Below are 14,278 nucleotides of genomic sequence, written 5' to 3'. Positions count from 1 at the left end.
TGTCCTCGGGGCACCGGTAGTACTGGTAAATGTGTACGCGCCCAGCTGGGACGACAAAGACTTTATAAAAAGGACCAAGGCAGAATTCCCCGACATCGAGACACATCGACTGATTATGGGGGCGACTTTAACTGCGTGTAGGACCCGTTGACTGACCGATCAAACCCCAGAACGGGGAAAAAGACAGGCATGGCTAGGGTACTGGGACCATTCATGGATCAGATGGGCGATGGACCCATGGAGGTTCCTGCACCCCGGCGAGAGGGAATTCTCCAACCATGCTCCACACTACATGGATGTGAGGTTGGAGATGGGCCGTGCCCAACGCCCCACATGGAGGTTGGAAATGGACCTCCTGGCCGCCAAGACCTTCTGCCAGAAAACATCACAGGCCATGGGTGAGTTCATGGCTAACACCTTCCATGTTCTGGGAGGCACTAAAAGCCATGATCAGAGGGAAATTGTGGCCCATAAGGCGGAGAGAGACAGAGAAGAGAGGGCGGCCAGGCAACAGCTGATTGACTCCATCCTGGAAGTCGACAGAAAGTACTCCGAGGCCCCGCCGTAGAGCCGCTGGCAGAGAGGAAAAGGCGACAAATGGACTTTAACCATTAAAGCACTACACCAACTCTGCAAGACACGGGGGACCTTACAATGAAATTGGAGAAAAGGCTGGCCGCCTACTGGCACACCAGCTGAGAAAGCAGGGAGCCACGCGGAAAATAGCGCAGGTAAAAGACAGCAGAGGCAGACTGGTAACGAAACCAAAAGAAGTCAATCGGGCATTCGAGACCTTCTACAGAGGGCTATACACCTCCGAACCCCCCGACGGGGATGTGGGGATGAAACTGGATATGCCTGTCATAATATGCACTCATGCACATCATGAGGTAAAGTCAGGCAGTGATAGTCACCCAGGTTAGCCAATCAACACATAGGACAAAACACAACCAATCACCAGACAGAACAGTAGAGGGGGACTTCCTACTATAAAACACACGAGACATCAGCACTCTGCTTCTTTCCACTGGTGACGACTGTAGTGACAGTCAGGGTGTATATAAGTTAGCACCTTCTACACGTGGATCAGAGCTAGTCCGGTCTAGTTCGTTAGAGTTAGTACACTTCGAGTAATAGAGTGTTAACCCACAGCAAGCTGTGTGCCTTGTTACAGAAGTTCAATAAATTGTATTGAACCAACGTCTAAGTTTGGTGTCTGCTCTACAGTACAACTGCATCCAGAGGCAGTCCGTGTTACCCCAGGGTGAATAACACGACAACGCCAGTTCTGGGGGAGGACAGGCAGGGGGAACTCGCAGGACCAATAGATCTGGGAGAAATCATGGAGAGCATCAGCTCCATGCAGGCTGGGAAGGCGCCAGGACCTTACGGGTTCCCAGTGGACTTTTCTAAAAAAGCCCTGGCGCCACATTTAAGGGACATATTCGCAGACTCACTGGTGAGGGGCACGCTGCCACCTACGCTAACACAGGCCACGATATCGCTCATACCTAAAAAAGACAAAGACCCGCTGGAATGCAGTTCATACAGACCCATTTCACTCCGGAATGTGGTCGCGAAGATACCTGCGAGGGTCCTGGCCAAAAGGCTGGAGAACTGCGTACCAGAGGTGGTCTCAGAGGACCATACAGGTCTTGTCAAGGGTAGGCAGCTTACTGCGAATATCAGGCTGCTGATGAATGTAATAATGCACCTGCCGGAGGAAGTCAAAAAGGACCTACAGAGATGGGACACGCTCCCGCTCTCCCTGGCGAGGAGGGTGCAGACGATCAAAATGAGCGTACTGCCGAGGTTCCTCTTCCTGTTCAGATCAATACCGATCTTCATCCTCAAGGCCTTTTTCCAAAATGTTCACGCCGTTTGTATGGGGGGGTAAGAACCTGAGAGTCCTCAAATCAACACTGCAGAGGAGAAAGGACTGCGGTGGTCTGGCACTACCAAACTTACAATATTACCACTGGGCAGTTATGGTAGAGAGAGTGAGGGGAAGGATAAGTGAACCCACCACGGAATGGGTGCGGATGGAATGGGTGCGGAATGGGTGCGGAAGACTCCGATCGTGGGCCTGGACCCCGTAGAGGCCCCCCCAGAGTCAGATCCCCTTGCCCCCCAGCAGGAAGTCCATATCGGCCGTGGGTCCGGGCTCCCGGGTGGTACCAGGGGCGAAATTCTCCGGTATCGGCGCAATGTCCGCCGACTGGCGCCCAAAACGGCGCAAATCAGTCAGGCATCGCGCCGCCCCAAAGGTGCGGAATGCTGCGCATCTTGGGGGGCCGAGCCCTAACCTTAAGGGGCTAGGTCGGCGCCGGACGAATTTCCGCCCCGTCAGCTGGCGGAAAAGGCCTTTGGTGTCCCACCAGCTGGCGCGGAAATGACATCTCCGGGCGGCGCATGCGCGGGAGCGTTAGCAGCCGCTGACGGCATTCCCGCGCATGTGCAGTGGAGGGTGTCTCTTCCGCCTCTGCCATGGTGGAGACCGTGGCGAAGGCGGAAGGGAAAGAGTGCCCCCACGGCACAGGCCCACCCGCGGATCGGTGGGCCTCGATCGCATGCCAGGCCACCGTGGGGGCCCCCCCCGGGGCCAGATCGCCCCGCGTCCCCCCTAGGACCCCGGAGCCCGCCCGCGCCGCCTTGTCCCGCCGGTAAGGTAGGTGCTTTAATCTACGCCGGCAGGACAGGCATTTTAGTGGCGGGACTTCGGCCCATCCGGGCCGGAGAATCGCGGGGGGGGGGGGGGCCCTGCCAACCGGTGCGATGCGATTCCCGCCCCTGCCGAATATCCGGTGCCGGAGAATTCGGCAACTGGCGGGGGTGGGATTCACGCCAGCCCCCGGCGATTCTCCGACCCGGCGGGGGGTCGGAGAATCTCGCCCCAGGTCTGAACCATGCCGGCGGAGCTCGGCGGGAGTTCAACCCGTCGCGTGCGGAGAATCGCTGCGGAGACCTATTTTAGGAGCCCCCGACCAGTGCTGCGGCGACCGTGCGGCCACGATTGGCGCCAATTCTCCGGTCGCCAGAAAATCAGCGGCCCGGCGGCATGGTGGAATTCTCGCGCCCCCCTGCCGATTCTCCAACCCGGCGCAGGCTCAGAGTAATCTGGCCAAAGTGTATAAATTGAAAATACCAATAAAAATATTTTAAAAATAATTAATCAAATAAATGAGCGAGTCAGAGAGAGCGGTGAGTGGATAGAAGATTGAGTCTTAGAGGAAGCATTGAGGGTGTTGAAGGGATAAAAGAGTGGGTCTGAGAGAGATAGAGCAGTGCAAGAGCAGAGAGAGGATAAAAGAGGAAGCAACAAGTGGATAGAAGAGTGAATTTGAGAGGGAGAATGTGAGAGCTGTGAAGATAAATGAGCAAGCTTGAGAGGCAGCACTGCAAGATGATAAAAAAGTGAGTTTGAGAGGGTGCAGTGCGAGTACAGCGAGAGGAGAAGAAAACGAGTCAGAGTGAGAAGTGCAAGAGTAGCAAGAGGATAAAAGAGTGAATCAGAGAAGGAGCAATGTGAGAGTGGTGAAGGATAAAAAAGGGATTCTGAGAAGGACCAGTGCGAGAGCCGTCGGAGAATAAAGGAGTGAGTGAAGGAAGCAGTGCAAGAGCGGTGGGAGGATACAAAAGTGAGTTTGAGATGGAGCACAGGAGGATAAAAGAACAAGTCTGCAAGGGAGCATTGCTGGAGCAGCAAAAAACTGAAAGAGCAAGTCTAAGAAGGAGCAATGTGGGAACGAGAGGGTAGAGGAGCGAGTCTGAGAGGCAGCAAGTCGACAAGATTGATGAGAGGCTAAAAAAGTGAGTCTGAAAGTGAGCAGTGTGAGAGTGGCGAGATTAAAATACATGAGTCTGAGATGGAGCAGTGTGAGGAGTGGCAAGTGGATAAAAGCACATTTAAGAGGGTACAGTGCAAGAGGGGTAAGAAGATAAAAGAACGATTTGTAGAGAGAGCAATGCGAGAGTAGCGAGAGGATTTATGAGTTAGCCTCAGAAGGAGCAGTATGAGACAGTGGCTGGAATCTACTGGCTGTTCATGCTGGTGGGATGTTCCAATCCGCCAATGGCGCACCTCCACCGCTGATTTCCCAGAGGCAAGGCGTGCATTCAATGGGCAACCCCATTGGTAACGGTAGGATCAGAAAATATTGCTGCCGGCCAATAGCGGGCCGCTTCGGCCACGACGAAATAAGCAGTGGGTAGCGTAGATAATCCCGCTCATTATTTGGGTTCACAGCTGACCAACTGCGTTAAATCGCAGGAAATATCTTAACCTCTGGTGTGCTACTGAGTCGTATCTTGATCTAATATCTGTGCATTATTTGTAATTTTTCTCAGTGTTTAAGGTTGAAAAGAATTGCGAGATATCCCTAATACAAAATGTTATTTGTTTCCATTTATCAGTTATGTTTTTTTCAATAATTGAAAGCACCTTGTTGATTTTGGATTTTTTTGTCCCGTGTGGCCTTAAGCTTGAAACAAAAACTAAGGACAGTTCATTTTGTCTTGGGAATTATGGGGAATATATTTTGATTAAACACATTTACAATTGTAATTATTGGAAGATTTGACATATGTGTAACGTATCAAGAAAGAATTTAAAATAAAATTACTTGATTGATATATTTTCCAGTATTGGAATCTGGAAGATTGCTGCAAGTTACAAGGAGGCCAGTCATATAAATTACACAACTGAATTCGAGGTCAAGGAATATGGTGAGGAAATTTAAATGGTGTAATAGTCTATTATTTCTCTGTCCTAAATGATTTATTAAAATAGATATTGAAGGCAAAGCATTTCTCAGCATAGTTATAAATTAACTGAAAGGCTACGGTTTGGAAAATCTGGCTCAACTACTTTTGTTCTTCAGGGCTGGACAGCTGGTTTGTGACGCGGAGCGAGGTCAGCAGCACGGGTTTAATTTCCGTACTGGCTGAGGTTATTCATGAAGGTCCCGCTTTCAACCTTGCTCCTCGTCTGAGGTGTGGTGATCCTCAGGTTAAATCGTCACCAGTCATCTTTCCCCCTCAAAGGGGAAAGCAGCCTATGGTCATCTGGGATGATGGCGACCTTAATATTTCTGTAAACATTAGTGCAGAATATTTCAGAGTATCGTGCTAAGTTGATTTGTATTGATATTAAGATCAATATGTCGGCTAAAAGTACTTGGATCTGTTGATAATTTGTGGTTCTCTCCTTCCCCATGATTCTGCTCACATGTAGGGTGGAACTTAATTCTTTCCCCCATGGTGAGTTTGATGGTGGGGCGGGGGATGGCCATTAATCAGGCCATAGGGGACACCACTGCTTCATCACTTTCAGCAGATTAAGTCTGTCCCAGCATGGCCCTTTGCTGCTCTATTCCTGTCCGCCACCAATTGAGGCCCTTAATTAATGCCCACTTAAAGGCCTGCCGCAGCTGGTATTAACCAAGTGAAAGTTGAGGGACTTGCATGCAAGGAGCATGATGAGCAAACCAGTGCGGGGATGTTAACGGGCTGTCGGGAGCCCTCACTCAAAGGCATGTTTAATGCTGCAGTGATCTTAATGACCGCTGGGAGCAGGTATACTCCTCCACAGGGTGCCGGGTCCACAGGAACATGGCATAGGTGCCGCACTGTCACCCTGCTGATACGTAGCTGTCAGTGGCATATGTTGTCACGTCAGCTCATGGAAGGACCAATGACTTCAGTACACAGTGCCCATCGCAGGTCTCCTCTTCTGGCTCCTCCTCAGCCTATTGGGTGGCCGGGTCTTCAGGGTGCGTGGTGGCCCCCTGCACAGGTGGTGCTGCCTCCAGCCTGCGTTGGTCTTGATGCTGTTTTTGGCATCTGCCCACCTCAGCTGCCACAAGCAGAGCAAGGGCTGCCTCCGCGGGCTGCACACCAGCAAACATCTTTGTATCTGTAAGGAATTGGAGAAGGAGAGAGACTGACAATCAGTTAGATCTTCCATCCCAGGACCCTAAAATACCGCAGGCTTCCCCCACCCTTAGCATGACTGTCCTGCCTTCTCTCAGAGTGCCGTCTAGCGAGGCAGTTGTGGCAAATCTCACTCTGCACACTCACTCTTGGCCAGATCAGGAACCCCGAGACCCCAGATCTCTGCCATCAACATTAGTATATACTCTCTGCAGAAGGAGGCCATTCAACCCATCGAGTCTGCACGGCCCTCTGAGATTCCCCACCCTATCCCCGTAACCCCACCTACCATTTGAGCACTATTTAGCATGGCCAATGCACCGAACCTTTAGACTGTGAGAGGACACCGGGGCAACTGGAGGAAACCCACACATCACCCGAGATCAGAATTGAAGCCGGGTCCCTTGTGCTGTAAGGCACTGTGTCACATGCTGTGTGTCACGTGCTCGTTCTCAGCTGCCTTCCATTCATCCAGACACTTACCCTTTAGCCGTGTGAGGGTCTTCAGTGGTGAAGCCCAGCTCTTTAGTGTTTGATTGTTGGCAGCTGCCCGGTAGCACAGTGGTTTCCACTGTTGCTTCACAGCGCCAGGGTCCCAGGTTTGATTCCCGGCTTGGGTCACTGTCTGTTGCGTTAATCGTTACCCCCCCCGGCGATTCTCCGACCCAGCCCGGGGTCGGAGAATCCCGTCCCCAGTCCACTAATCATTGTCTCAGCCATGGCATCTGTTTCTTCGAAGAGTCAGAAGCATGTAGTTCAATCACAATTAACAAGGCTAATCCCTCCTTTGAAATAGTCTTCAGCTGTGAAGCTAGAGGCTTCTCACAGCCATAGGGATTGAAATTGACTTTCATGAGAGAAGCTGCAGCAGGGGCCTGTCAAAGGAGTACTAAATTAAGCCGACATGACTTCTTACTTGGGAGTCGGATGATTTCTGGGACGCCACTGCATTTGACTTCAATGCCAATGAGATTGAAATGAATGCAAATTAGGCTTAATGACGTTCTTGCCATTTTTTGGTGAGATCTGGAATTCGCCATCGGGAGCGATGGATTTCAAAATGGTTCGCTCCCGGCGCGAATCCCGATTTTGACCTTTCCTGCTAATCACCCCACACCCGGATCCGTGCCGGGTGCAGCGCAGTGGCTGTACGTGACCTTGGTTTCTTCTCATTCTGTGCTCGTGATTTTATTGTGCCATATGTGTAACATCACATTTGGGTCTCTTCAAATCTGCAGATTTCCATTGATTAACACATTTGGATATTGCATACAATTCTGGTCGCCGCTCAACCAGAAGGATGCGGATGCTTTGGAGTGGGTACAGAAGAGGTTTACCAGGATGTTGCCTGGTCTGGAGTGTATTAGCTAGCAGGAGAGGTTGGGTAACATCGGATTGTTTGCACTGGAACAACAGAGGTTGAGGGGCAACCTGATAGGGGTTTACAAAATTCTGAGTGGGATGAACCGTGGATAGTCAGATGCTTTTTTCCAGGGTGGAAAAGTCAATTACTGGGGCACATAGGTTTAAGGTGCAAGGGGGAAAGTTTAGAGGAGATGTGCGAGGCATGTCTTTTACACTGACGGTTGTGAGTGCCTAGAATGCAGTGCTGGGGGTGGTGGTGGAAGCAGATACGCTAGCGGCGTTTAAGAGGCACCTTGACGAATACATGAATAGGATGGGATTCATAGAATTTACAGTGCAGAAGGAGGCCATTCAGCCCATCGAGTCTGCACCGGCTCTTGGAAAGAGCACCCTACCCAAGGTCAACACCTCCACTCTATCCCCATAACCCAGTAACCCCACCCAACACTAAGGGCAATTTTGAACACTAAGGGCAATTTACCATGGCCAATCCACCTAACCTGCACATCTTTGGACTGTGGGAGGAAACCGGACCACCCGGAGGAAACCCACGCACACACGGGGAGGATGTGCAGACTCCGCACGACAGTGACCCAAGCCGGAATCGAACCTGGGATCCTGGAGCTGTGAAGCAATTGTGCTATCCACAATGCTACTGTGCTGCCCCCAAGGCATTCGAGGGATACAGACCCTGGAAGTATAGAAGGTTTTAGTTTAGACAGGCACCATAATTGACACAGGCTTGGAGGGCTGAAGGGCCTGTTCCTGTACTGTACTATTCTTTGTTTTTTGATTATTATTGATAAATCTACACCAATGATACAGTTAAATAATTTAGTATTGTTATTTTAAAATTGTTTTATTGATTTTAAATCAGATTATCAAATTATTTAGCTGATAGGACATCCGGACACCTGGAATAAAAGTGTTAATTTTGACCTGTATAAATATTACTGCTCTAAATACATCAAAGAATAAATTTTCATGGAATCAAGTGATTGACACATAGATTCATAGAAAAGTTACAGCACAGAAGGGGGCCATTCAGCCCATCATGCCCATGCCAGCCCGAGGACATGCAGGTACCCTTTCTAACCCCACTTTACGTCAGGTGCGCTTAAGGTGCAGGAACAGATACTTGTTAAAATAATTTAGGATCTCAGCCTCCACCAGCAACTCAGGCAGCGAATTCCAGACACCCACTCCCCTCTGCATAAGAACCTTCTTCCTCGTGTCCCCCCTACACCTTCTGCTTCTTGTCTTGAATCTGTGTCCCCTGGTTCTAGAATTCTCCACCAAGGGAAACAATTTTATTCTGTCCACCCCATCTCTTCCCCTCATAATTTTGTACACCTCAATTAAGTCACTCCTCAGCCTTTTTTGTTCCAAGGACAGTAACCCCAACTTATCCAATCTACCTTCGTAGCTACACTTTTCTCGCCCTGACAGCATTCTTGTAAACCTCCTCTGCACTCACTCCAGAGCAATTACGGCCTTGCTGCAATGTGGTGACCAGAACTGCACACAATGGGCGTCATTCTCCGCCGGCGGGAGTCTCCGTTTTGCTGGCGCCCGGGGGTTTCCCGGCGGCGTGGGGCTGCCCCACAATGGGAAACCCCATTGACCAGCCGGTGTTACGGAGACTCCCGCCGGCCGGTCGGGGCAGAAATGTGGCGGGGCGGGTAGGAGAGTTTCGCCCAATATTCCAGTTGTGGCCTGACCGGTGTTTTATACAATTCCGACATTGTATCCTTTTATATTCTATATGTATTCTATATTCTATACCTCTGCCATATGCTTTCTTAACAACCTTGTCTACTTGAACTGCTGTCTTTAGGGACCTGTGTACTTGTACACAAAAATCTCTCACTTCATCTACCCCTCTTAGTATATTCCCATTTATAGTGTACTCCCTATAACTGTTTGACTTCCGTAAAATCATGACCTCACACTTCTCTGTGTTAAATTCCACCTGATTGATTGATTTGTTTATCACCCCTCCACCAATCCATCTGTATCATTCTGGCGATTGTAGCTATCCTCTACACTGTCCACACTTGGCCAATCATTGTGTCGTCTGCAAATTTGACAATCGTTCTCCCCCTGTTCATGTCCAAATCGTTGATATGTTCCACGAACAGCAAGAGTCCCAACACTGAGCCCGATGGAACACCACTTGAAACAACTTTCCAATTGCAATGGCAGCCATCAACCATTACCCTTTGTTTCCTGTTACTAAGTCGATTTTTATCCAGTTCGCCACATTTGCCTGTGTCCCATGGGTTTCACTTTCTTGATCAATCTGCCATGTGGGACTTTGTTAAAAGCCTTGCTAAAATCCATGTACACAACGTCCACTGCACTACCATCATCAACTCTTCTTGTCACTTCCTCAAAAAATTCAATCAAATTTGTGAGGCAAGAACTTACTTCAACAAATCCATGCCGACTATCCTTGACTAGTCCATGCCTTTCTATGTGACACTTAATCCTATCTCAGGATTGATTCCAGTAATTTGCCCACAACTGACATAAGATTAACTGGCCTATAATTGTCTGGCAATTCCTTCGATCCCTTTTAAACCAAGGGACCATGTTTGCAATTCTCCAGTCCACTGGCACCTCCCCTGTGTCTAGTGAGGATTTGAAAATCATACTAAGAGCATCTGCTATCTACTCCCTGACCTCCTTCAGTAGTCTTGGAAACAATCCATCTGGTCCTGGCGACTTACCAACTTTCAAAATATCCAATCCTTTGAGTACTTCCTCTTTATGCTTATCCCATCCAATATCTCAGTATTTCCCTTTGTAAACACGGAGACAAACTATTCATTTAAAAACCTTTGCACAGCCTCTGCATCTGCATGCAAGTTCCCTTCTTTATCTCTGATAGATCTCACTTTTTCCTTAACTAATCGTTTATCATTAATATATTGGTAAAACATCTTGGGCGGGAATCTCCCGTACCCGGCGGGGTGGTGGGCCCCGGCAGGACGGAGTTGCGTGAACCACTCCGGCGTCGTGCCGCACCTTCAGGGGCTAAGCCTGCCCCGGAGTGGTTGGCGCCCCGCTGGCTGGCGGGATAGGGGCTTGGCGCCACGCCAACTGGCGCCAAAGTGCCTCCGCCGGCCGGCATGAGTTGGCGCATGTGCTGGAGCGCCAGTGTGTGCTGACATCATCCCTGCGCATGCGCAGAAGGGTTTGTCTCCGCATTGGCCATCGCGGAGGACCACAGTGGCCGATGCGGAGGGATAGAGTGCCTCCACGGCACAGGCCCGCCCACGGATCGGTGGGCCCCGATCGTGGGCCAGGCCACCGTGGGGGCACTTCCCAGGGCCAGATCCCCCCGCGATCCCCCAGGAACCCCGGAGCCCGCCCGCGCCGCCAGGTCCCGCCGGTAAGGGACCTACTCTGATTTACGTCGGCAGGACCGGCTACAGACGGGCGGGACTTCGGCCCATCCCGGGCCAGAGAATTCAGGCGCCCCCGGAGCCCATTGAGTCACGCTGGACCCCGCCATTCTCTGAGGCGGGCGGCGCGACTCACGCCGGGCCGGTTTTTGGGGGGCGGGAGAATTGGAAGGACGGCAGGGGCGGATTCACGCCGACCCCCGGCGATTGTCCCACCTGGCAGGGGGGGGGGGGGGGGGTCGGAGAATCTCGCCCCTGGGGTTTTCTTTAACTTTACTTGCAAATCTTTTTTCATACCCTCTCTTTGATTTCCATATTTCCTTTTTGAATTTGTCCCTTACACTTGCTATATTCGTCTAGGCAGTGTTTAGTTCTTTGTGCCTATCATATTTGTCTGTTTGATCTCCCCCTGTATTCCTCTCGACAACCGGCGGGGTCTAGATTTGGCAGTAGCACTCTTATTTTTGGAGGGGACATGTCTACTTTGTACAGTTAGGGTCTCACTTTTTCATGCTTCCCACTGGTTTTCCACTGATTTATCCTCTAGAAATGCTGACAAGTCCACCTCTGCCAAATTCCTTCCCATTTCTGCAAAATTTGCCTTTCCCCAGTTCAAACTTTTTACTGCGGATACTGAAACCAACATTTTTACTCCTGTTTTATCCGTGTCCTTTCCCATGGTAATACTGAATTGTGATCAGTAACCCCAATAGACTCGGCAACTATCACTTCACCCACTTGCTCTTCTTTGTTCCCACAGACCAGGTCTAGAATTGCATCTCCTCTTGTTGGGTTTGTCACTAATTGGTTGAAACATTTTCCTGGACACACCATAAATTTTTCTCCCTCAGTTCCTCATATAGTGTTTGAATCCCAGTTTATATTTGTATAGTTGAAGTCTCCTACTATTATTACCCTCTTGTTCTTACAGGTAGAAATTTGCCTACATATTTGATCTTTCATCTCCTTTCCCCAGACTGTCCCTTTTCTATTTCTAAAGCCTTGTTTTTTGACCGATTTAATACATCATTCCTCCTCACGATTGGAACTTATTCTTTCACCATTATTGCTACTCCCCCTCCTTTTTTACATCCCACTCTATCCTGCCTGAGAACTCTGTATCCAGGGATATTGAGCTGCCAATTTTTACCCTCTGTTAGCCCGGTTTCTGTTATAGCAATAACACCCTGTTGTCATGTGTCTATCTGTGCCCTTAACTCGTCTGCCTTGTTTGTAATACTCCACCATTTTCCATGCTGGATACTTTTAAAACTTTTCTTCTCCTGTAATTCCAAGTCGATCACGACGCCTAACTCACTAGCTAATGTTCCACCTCCATTTTCCTGATCTGATTTTGACCTATCTGATCCTACTCCTGGGATCCCATCACTGTGCCGCACTAGTTTAAATGCTCCCCAAGAGAGCTAATGAAACCCCCCGCAAGCAAATTGGTCCAGCTCTGCCCGTGTGCAACCTGTCCGGTTTGTACAGGTCCCACCTGCCCCAGAACCGGTCCCTGTGCCTCAAGAAACTGAACTTATCCTGGCTACACCATCTCTCCAGCAATGCATTTATCTGATCTATTCTCCTACTCCTGCTCTCTCCAGCACGTGGAACTGGGAATAATCCTGAGATTACTACATTGGAGGTCCTGCATTTTAGTTTATCTCCTAACTTCCTGTACTCAGCTTGCAGGTACTCATCACTTAGTTTACCAATGCCGTTGGTACCAATGTGTACCGTGACCACGGACTGTTCACCTTCCCTCCCCAGAATGCCCTGCAGCCGTTCCATGACACCCTGGACCCTAGCACCAGTGAGGCAACATACCATCCATGATTCATTTTTGTTGCCACTGAAGCATCTGTCTGTGCCTGTAACTATTGAATCCCCTATCAATATTGCCCTGCCACTCGTTTTATCCCACCCATCTGAGCAGCAGAGCCACCCACAGTGCTGCAAACTTGGCTACTGCTGCTTTCCCCTGACAGGCCATTCCCCCCCTCAACCGTATCCAAAGCGATATGTCTGTTTGAGAGGGGGATGACCACAGGGGGCTCCTGGATTATCTTCCTGGGTCTTTTACTGTTCCTGATGGTCACGCATTCCCTTTCTGCCTGTGCAATCCTCACCTGCAGCGTGACCACTTCGTTAATCATGCTATCCACGACTTCCTCAGCAACGCGGATGCTCCACTGTGAGGCCAGCTGCAGCTCCAGCTCTGAAATCCGGTTAGCTAGAAGCTGCATTTGGTCAATGGTCCCTCATTTCCTACATTGTGCAGGAGGAGGATATCACAGGTGTGCTCCTCCACACCTCTTTCTTCATTGTGATGGACATTTTGAAGGACTTTTTCTTGAGTCAAATATCGTAACAGGGGAAGACTATTTAGTCCCTCAAGCCTGATCTGTCATTGAATTTAATTGTGGTTGATCTGTAATTTGTTTCTGAGACTCGATTGCGCTGTCTCATGGATGACCTTGCCTTTGTGATTATGTAATTGATTTTAATGGTGATCTGTAGGCTAATTGGTGCAATGTCAATCATATTTGGTCACTATCTCTATCTGATAAATTAGGCAAACTCTTCAGGCCAGATTGAGGTGATGCTTTATTGATTACTATCATCTAAGGTGTCACACAAGCCTGCATGCTTAGAACTGGCTGAAGAAATTCAGAAGAACTTTCTTCCTTGTCCAGCCAACATTTCTTTCTCAAAGGACGTCAAAAACATAGTCTGGCCATTCAGTTCATTGCGGTGGCACCTTGGTGTCTGTAAATTGACTGCTCGGTTCAAACATGTAATAGCATGAGAGACAGGCAATTATATGAGCACAAAATGTAGGAACAGAAGAAGTCCTTTCAGCCCATTGAATCTGCTCTCCATTCAATGAAAATCATGAGTGATCTGATGTGATGTAGTTTTAAATGTTGTTTTGACTTGGTTTGTTTTTGTTAGTGCTGCCAAGTTTTGAAGTTATCCTGGAGTTGGAAAAGCAATTTTTCTACGTTGATGATGTCAAATTGGATGTTTCGATCACTGCAAGGTCGGTGTATTCATCTGTCAGAGAACATCTGGAGAGTTTGTTTCGATTTCATTTTAACTGTTTTACCTAATTTTTAGATTCACCTTTGGAAAACCTGTTCACGGTCGTGCATTTGTTCTGTTTGGAATAATGATGGATGGTGAAAAGATAAGCATCACATCATCACTTCAATCGGTAGCTGTAAGTGAAGAGCAAAATATTGCTGACTTTTGTAATACGAACATGTTCATATAGTTTGGTGAGTGGAATATCTTGGTAGTATTGAAAAATCAGCTAAGTGAGAAAGTAATTGCTTTCTTTGTGGGGAAATACTTCAATGGTGAATGGTAGTTCTTTTTGATTGTTAAAAGCTGTTTATTTTGTGTGACAAAGTTATTTAATCTTTTTAACTGTGTGATTCAATAAAATTGGGGCTGAGAAAGTCAATCACAGTGTGCATTAAATATTCAGTGTCCAGTGCAGATTGGACTTCTCCGTAGGGATGGAGAGTGCAGAGCAGAACAATGGAAAACATTTAATAATTTAT

At 48.9% G+C, this 14,278-nt stretch overlaps 1 protein-coding gene across 1 annotated transcript in view; it reads left to right on the top strand.

Moving 5' to 3' along the window:
* LOC140403226 (complement C3-like) overlaps positions 1-14,278 on the top strand; it is a 466,462-nt gene that overhangs the window by 76,034 nt on the left and 376,150 nt on the right. Inside the window, exons 6-8 of the mRNA XM_072490983.1 lie at positions 4,643-4,725; positions 13,665-13,752; positions 13,830-13,932. Of these exons, the coding sequence (XP_072347084.1) occupies positions 4,643-4,725; positions 13,665-13,752; positions 13,830-13,932 (274 nt within the window). The remainder of the gene's footprint in view (positions 1-4,642; positions 4,726-13,664; positions 13,753-13,829; positions 13,933-14,278) is intronic.

This window comes from Scyliorhinus torazame, chromosome 27, assembly GCF_047496885.1.
Source record: "Scyliorhinus torazame isolate Kashiwa2021f chromosome 27, sScyTor2.1, whole genome shotgun sequence".
Taxonomy (NCBI): Eukaryota; Metazoa; Chordata; class Chondrichthyes; order Carcharhiniformes; family Scyliorhinidae; genus Scyliorhinus; species Scyliorhinus torazame.
This window is presented reverse-complemented; position numbering and strand designations above follow the sequence as displayed.